General features: G+C 39.9%; 1 protein-coding gene across 1 annotated transcript; it reads left to right on the top strand.

The window, feature by feature from the left end:
* On the top strand, positions 1-536 carry LOC111897215 (defensin-like protein 1). Its single transcript, XM_023893170.2, has 2 exons — positions 1-119; positions 207-536. Exons 1-2 carry the CDS (start codon positions 65-67, stop codon positions 374-376), a joined length of 225 nt encoding a protein of 74 aa, XP_023748938.1. The 5' UTR covers positions 1-64; the 3' UTR covers positions 377-536.
* The last annotated feature ends 7,252 nt before the right edge of the window (positions 537-7,788 follow it).

Below are 7,788 nucleotides of genomic sequence, written 5' to 3'. Positions count from 1 at the left end.
CCGTACTATATATAATAAACCCATACAACCTCATTTCACTAACCAGTAGTAATATTGTCGAGATATGGCGACCAATACCTTCGCTATCTTTTTCACCCTCCTACTCATCTTCTCTTCTCGTTCGTATCGTTCTAAAATACCTTAAAGTCTTTCCTTGTTTTAATTAGTTTTAATATTAATGTGGTTTTAAATATTTATCGATGCAGAGTGGACGATTCCAGGAGCAGAAGCACGAGTGTGCCAGTCGTTGAGCCATATGTATCATGGATCTTGTCTCCGCCACCATAACTGCTCTGTCATCTGCCGGAATGAAGGTTTCTCCGGCGGAAGGTGCAAAGGTGTCCGCCGCCGCTGTTTCTGCACCAAACTTTGTTAGATACTTAGATCTGATAAATTTATCCAGTTTGTGGCGGAAACTCGATTGGTGTTGTTTCCTCTAGCTTGGTTTATTTAATTTCGATTTGAAGTGTTTGTTGTAAGAATCTTTGAATGATTATGGTTTGGAATGTAGTTTGTTATCGATTATGTTTTGAAAATGGCTCTTGAATTTTTGCCCTTATTCACTTATTGTAAGCTTGCAAACTATTTATAAGCAAACTCATTAACCTGAAAATTACCTAAAAAGAAACGTTTCTAAGATGATAAGATTAATATTAACTTGAAATAAGAAACGAATCAAATAAATTCAATGGAATGGATGAAAAATCTTAAAATTGTCTATGGATCAGTTACGTTACTATTCTAATAAATCCACGATAGGAGTAAATTATTGTTTTGCTCATGGTTGGTCTTTTAACGAGTTACCTGCCAAGCCACTTTTTTTTAATGAATGTAAAATGATCATTATCCTTAATTTTAACTTTTCTATTATTTTGTCCTTATATTAATTTTAGGGACCATTACGAAATGAGCTAAAACTCAAATAAAAATAAGCAGTTTCCAATGAACCTCGCCCCACCTCTGTCATTGTTGGCACCTCCAAGGAAAACAACCGTCTTTACGAGTGATAGGGGTGTTAACGGTAATAATAAAATCGTAAATTGTGACCATGAGACGGGTAAGCCGAACCGAATTGAAATAAAAAAAATAAAATAAAATAAAAAATAAAAAATAAAAACCGTATAAAAGTGGTTACCACGGTTCAATTCACGTGTACCCACTAAATATAAAATATCAAATTCAATCAAAACTATAAACTCCATTCCAACGTTTTTTTTCTAAAAATTAGTAAGTCTAAAAAAATTAAAAATAAATAAATAACATAGTTCAAATAGCATACCAGAGTTCAAATCGTTCGGTTCGGTTATCCGTAGATACCATAATATCCAAACCAAATCCGAGAGGACAACTTCTCTATCTCCGGCAGTGCCTATGGTTAATGAATGGCTCAGTCTGATAAACTTTTTTCCCAACGGTTCTTGACTCTTGCATCTTTGGTGGTGTGAGACGATGCGACGCCTTAGCAATCGGGGCCACACCAAGGATCATATCGATCCTAAACTCCACATTCCTCACAGAAGGCACACCGGGTAAATCCTCTAGGAAAACATTTGGAAACTCTCTGACCATTGGCACATCTAAAACTGAAATCTCCCTTCATCCCGAGTGTCAACCACATATGTGAGATAACCTAAACATTCACGTTGGAGATACGGTCAAGCCCTGACAATCGAATAAAAAGTTGAACCAACCCTAGTACTCTAGGCATAAATGGTTAGTTACACCCCACTTGGGGTTCGAAGTACCACAAGCTACCTCCCATATTTGATCGTGGCTCCAAACCTGCTCAACCAGTCCATCCCTACAATCACACGCACATCCACCATAGGGATGGGGATCAAATCAATCGGGTAGGGCATACCGAATATCTACAACGTACAACCACGAAAAACACTCGAAGCAGAAACCTTTTTTTTTCGTTGGCGATGGAAACTCCCAACGGACGCTCCAACTCCCAGAGATTATATCAAAATCCCAACTGAAGGACTGAGATACAAAAACACCGACTCCCACCCGAGTCAAAAAAGCACAAGAGCAGGCAAGGACTTCAGTAAGAAGGTACCTATCAAAAATACAAACATAAGCATATAGGAGATAATTTGATGGAATAATAAATAAATGCATACTAGTAATGACATCAGGCACCGCCCTAGCCTTCTCTGGTGTGAGCTGAAAGGCATGCCCTCTGGTCTTCGGGGCCTCGTCCCTCCCTTAGCATCCATTTGTGATCCAAAGAATGGTCGGAGACGGTGCCTGCACTGGCCTCGCAGCAAGTAATGTACGGCCGGCCTTCACATGGCCAACCTGATCACAGTGGTAACAAATACTGGTGCTCAGTGGCAGAGCATTCTCACGATAATCCTTCGCATAATGACCCTCCATGTCACAGTTGCGGCAACATGTCGCTGATCGGCGAACCTGCCCATGCATCTTCCCGCACTTGCCACAAGTGCGACCCTTCTGGCCTCTGGATCGTGAATCTGTAGGTTTAAACTGCCTTGTTGTTGGTTGTGTCTGAACTGGGGTCTGCCTTTTCTCCCACATCTAGGTCTCAATCTCAATCTCCTTCCTCCAAGCGAGAGACTATAGCTCGGAGAGGGAACTATACCTTAGGATCGACAAAAACTCACGGATCTCAGTCTTGAGCATGATCAAGTAATGGCACATCTAAACCTGCTACGAGGTGGCATACTAGGGGAAGAAAAGAACTCTCTCAGTAAACATCTTGGTAATCTTTGTCATCTGCCTCAACGACAGGTACTCCTGGGATAAACTCTCCCTCTCAGCCAGTGGAACATACTCATCAAGGAACATATCAGCAAATTACTCCCAAGTCACTACGTGTCACACCCTAAAACCGGAACGGCAGAAACGTTCTGGGGTGGATGACGTCATGTCAAGTATCACAACACATGCATTATAGTAATCAAAGTACAACAAAACATTGCATTAATAATAATAATTTTACATGGTTTACATTACAACGTATCAAAGTATACAAGCAAATATAAGTAAGTACGGCATGGCACTAAGCTATCTTCATCAACTGCTCCGGGGATGTACCTGTCTAATGCTAACCTGAGAATACAAGTTATTTGAAAAGCGAGTATCAGCATTTTTACAAATGCTGGTGAGTTCATAAGTATTTAGTGCCATTTATCCATATAACTTTATAAAGTAGTAGTTTAAGTGTTTACTGTGTATTAGAGTTCTTTCCAGAAAATCCTATATTTTCTTTAATAAAGCAGCCTTCTACCAAGATTGGTCAGTGTTATGTGGTAAAAAGTCATTTTCCCTAAATTGCTATCATTATCAAAATACTGAATTTGATTATTGAGGAAAGAAAACGACATCAGGGAATAACATATGCCTCAGCAGTGAGGACTGCTGACTAAGGCAAGGAATCATAGACTCCAGGAGAGTATCGAACAAACGATATGCCTGGTTCAGTCTAACAAATAGAGACTCAGACCCCAGAAGGTACCAAATGAAAGGTACAGCTGGTAAGGTCTAAAACAGTGAAAGACAGACCCCAGACATTATCAAATGAAAGATACGTCTTGTAAGGTCAAAACAGAGAAAACAGACCCCAGACAGTATCAAATGAAAGATACGTCTTGTAAGGTCAAAACAGTGTGACTCTGAAAATGAATTACCAGCATACAGTGTAGATTGCCGGTGAAATACCGTTACCTTAAAGCCAATGAATTATAAGGTAACCCGGGATACTCGTAACCATACTGACTAGAGTACCAGACGCCCTACAAGCGTCTAAAATATGACATTTGTCACCCGTTGGCTTGGTAGGCCGGGACTGTAGCTAGCAGTCTGGGTGCGGGGTTGTCAATCCCGTATAGATCTATACACACAATGTCCGCTCTCCCTACAGGAGATTCTGGTTACCAACTAGACGACGGAGAAGGTCGTGTCCTGAAGATGCATCCCAAATAGTGGGTAGTGTGTAAGTGCTGAACTAGAGGTAGAGACTTCCAAATAGTGGGTAGTGTGTTTCTAATGTAAGTGTAGACTAGAGGTAGAGACTCTTAACTGAACTGACTAGAGAGTTCCTGTATGACCATACTCATATACATAATATATAACTAATGACCCAAACGACCTTCGGACGGCCATCCGATCCCACCAGACCACATCTGAACGAAGAAAAGGAAATAGGGCGGACGAGCCTTCCTAAGTCTTTCAATCATTAATTATATGTACCTATACAAGCACAGACATACATCTAACTACGCTTGAGTGTGTATCAAGTGGAATCATATCGTGAAGTATAAGTGTACAGTGTGGAATAACCGACTTGTGAAGTATAAGCGTACAGTGAAATATCTGAGTCGTGAAGTATAAGCGTACAGTGGAACATCCGAGTCGTGAAGTATAAGCGTACAGAGTGGGATAATCGAATCGTGAAGTATAAGTGTACCAAGTGTAAGTGTATCACGAAGTGGAAACGACGATAAGTGAAGTAAGAGCGTCTATCAAGTATAAGCGACTACAAGTATAAGTGAAAGCGTTACTAAGTAGGAGTATAAAATAAGTATAAGGGAAGCAGCAGTAACTAACAAGTAAAAGTATATGTTGTGAAAGAGAACTTTCATTAAAATCTTGTAAAACCTTTATAAACCAGTTTAAAGTGATTTTTAAATAAAGCAGTATAAATAAGAGTCTTGAAACAAACGAAAAACCTTTTTGAAAACCATTATAGTGTCCTACTCGGTAAAACAGTGTACAATGTGGTAAAATCTTGAGCATGCGGGTTATCAATCACATGTGATTGATATGATAACTAGCATGTTTAACTTGTATTCCCCCCCTATAAAACATGTAAAAACATTAAAAGGTTCATTCAAGGGTATGAACTCACCTGGTGTAAGTAGGTCCGACAAAGGTGTCGTTTGGGCGTTCGGTGTCACGCAAGGACTCGAACACACTTAATGACCTATTTAACATATGATAACATATGTTCACATACAATTAGTATATTTAATACTAATTAAACAAGTATACGCGCTCGAAGGAGCGGAAAACACTTTGGATAAGTGTTTGGGTGTCCCGGGTAGCGTCTAAAGGTGTGTCTGGCTTAGGAATGGAGTTTACTCTCCAAGAGTAAGCCCTTAATATGATGTTTACGGCCCAGGGACTACTCACCATGAGTTTACAGCCGTAAAATCTTGGTGAGGTTATCTAGTGTGTTTAAGGCTTCTAGCTTGTTCATGGGATTTTTCTAAGTACATTTCCAAAAAGGCATGAGTGGGTTTAAGGCTCCTAAGGGCTTCATTAGGGAGTTTACGGCCTAGGGACAACTCCTAAGGGATTTTATGGCCGTAAACTCTCATCCTTTGAGTTTTGTGAAGATTCAAGCCCCTATTACCTTGCTAGTAATTTATAATGAAGTGTGAGGCCATTTGGGGGAATTGAAACCATCATTTGGGCATGTTTTGGGGTGTTTACGGCCTTGACACATGTCTAGGCCATAAAATCCCTTTACTCCTTCATTTTATTGAGTTTAATTGATCTAACCCAAAAGGACAAGCCCCTAATTTATGTCTTAGGCCTTGGTATGAATTTAGGGCACCTTTCTACATGTTTTTTATGAGTTTACGGCCCTGGAGCTATTTCTTGGGAAGCTTTGGCCGTAAACTCCTAAATGGAGGGTGTTTGACATGTTTAAGGTCCCCAAACTATTTTTAGATGATTCTAGGATTTATTCCAAGGCTATTGGTGGAGTTCTATGGCTTTTAAACATGTAAAAATGAGTTTACTCCCCATGTTTGAGGGGTTTACGGCCGAAGCACATTCCTTGGCCGTAAACTCTTATTTGCTCCTCAAAACTTATGATTAGGGTGTTCTAAGTCCGGATTTGCAAGCTATAAGGTTGTATCTAAGTCCCAATGTTGGTTTGGAGGGGTTAAATTGCTTAAAAACCCACTTATTAAGTGTTTATGGCCCAAGCATGCTCCTTGGCCGTAAACACATGTTCCAAGTCCAATTCTATGCTATAAACACGAATCATAATGTCTAGAATAAGCTAGGGTAACCGGACTTACGATTTGGAAGCGTTTGGTTGCGGATTCAGGGCGAAAACGAGTCTAGAGAGAGAGTATAGAGAGAGAGGGTGGAAAAGCTCCAAATGGAGTTTACTCCCCTTTATATATGGGTGGGAGTTGGAGCTTAGTGGAATTCTACCCGATACTGCCGTCATACGGGGCTTTTGGTCGCACCCGATTTAGTGGTCGTAATAATAAAACTTAACATTTTCCAACCAAATGGAAATGTGTGTTATGTGTTTTTATTCCCTTTTATCACGACTTAACGACATATTAAATATAAACAATGAAATGTTTATTTAATTGACGACCTCTAATTAACGGAACTTTTATAAACTGGAATATTCCGTTAACGGTAACGGGGAAACGTAACGGAACAACTTGGGTTGTCACACTACGTCCTTCTCCCGTAAGTGAATAAACACCAGTCACTAGCTTCCACCAATCCTTCGCCCCCAAACAAAGAAGGTTCAAGGCAAACCTGACCTTCTGGTTCTTTAGGCACAAGCACGTGAAAAAAAACCCTCAATGTCAGATATTCGCCTCATGGCGGCGATCGAGTCCTTAACCCCGTCGATCTCCAAGGGCTTCATGTTGTTGAAGTCCTGATACTGAACCATCCCTCTCCCCTGGAGCCCTATAGCAACAATAGTTGCAATGGTTGCGGCAGTAATAGCCTTAGTGATAGCAGCATAACGCTCGTCAAACAACTCGATCATGGCGGTCTTGACAGACCCAAACATCTTTGGTATCACCCCCTAACTGTTATGGTCACCTAAGTATTGATCATCTTGAGAATCTCGTCATCAGTCAATCCTGGCCTTTGCAGGCTATCAGATCTTGATCCCAAACCTCTAGTGATCGCCACACTGAAAAATAAACTGGAATACATCAGAAAAGTCACAATTCATACCAACACATCACTACTGGATCACTAAATCCTCGAATTTCATGACTTCCTTGATACGCAAACTGATCATGTGCTTCCAATAGTATGGGCTCATACTACTTTCCATACCAACTCGTATTTGTCTCAAAGGATCGCCACGGACCCCCGGGTCACAGATCCCAAGAAAATAGGATACACAACATCCTATACTCACCCTCTCAAGAGAGGCTAATCATTCCTTATATTGGCCTCCAAACAACCATACTCACTCATGAAACTTCCACTAACCCTGCAACCACCTTGTGCATGCTAATCATACATAACACTGCATTTGATAGATAGTCAAATAATTGATTCTACCCTAAGCCCACAATTAAACAAGGAATAGGAAATAATGTTAAATCAAACATTTGCATGCTATAAAATCTTAGTTATGTAAAATTATGATGCACACTAAGTAACCATAGTAATAACGTCAGTCCCATATAACATATCAAGAAGTTATCATAGGCTATCAAGCATCATAAATCAGGCAATTCTATCATGCAATTCCTGAAGATCACTAGCCTACAAACTAGCATGCAATTTTATCATATCATTAATACAAAAACCAAGTGTGGGTATCTTGGGGAATAACTATCCTTGGGCTCTGGTTGATCATACACATCGCATCCCATCCTTTGATTATCTTGTATTTAATTATGAAAAATATTTTGCAGTTCCTTAGTTTGAATATGAAATCACACAAGTGTTCATCCATTTCTCTCAAACCAAGGCTCTGATATCAACTTGTAACATTCCAAAAACCATGATAAAATTTATCATTTTTATAAAAACATT

Source organism: Lactuca sativa, chromosome 5 (genome assembly GCF_002870075.4).
Source record: "Lactuca sativa cultivar Salinas chromosome 5, Lsat_Salinas_v11, whole genome shotgun sequence".
Classification (NCBI taxonomy): domain Eukaryota; kingdom Viridiplantae; phylum Streptophyta; class Magnoliopsida; order Asterales; family Asteraceae; genus Lactuca; species Lactuca sativa.
This window is presented reverse-complemented; position numbering and strand designations above follow the sequence as displayed.

Coding starts and splice junctions, on each gene's coding strand:
- LOC111897215 (XM_023893170.2), top strand. CDS start 65: ATGGCGACCAATACCTTCGCTATCTTTTTCACCCTCCTACTCATCTTC. Junction 120..206: donor CCTACTCATCTTCTCTTCTC/GTTCGTATCGTT, acceptor TTATCGATGCAG/AGTGGACGATTCCAGGAGCA.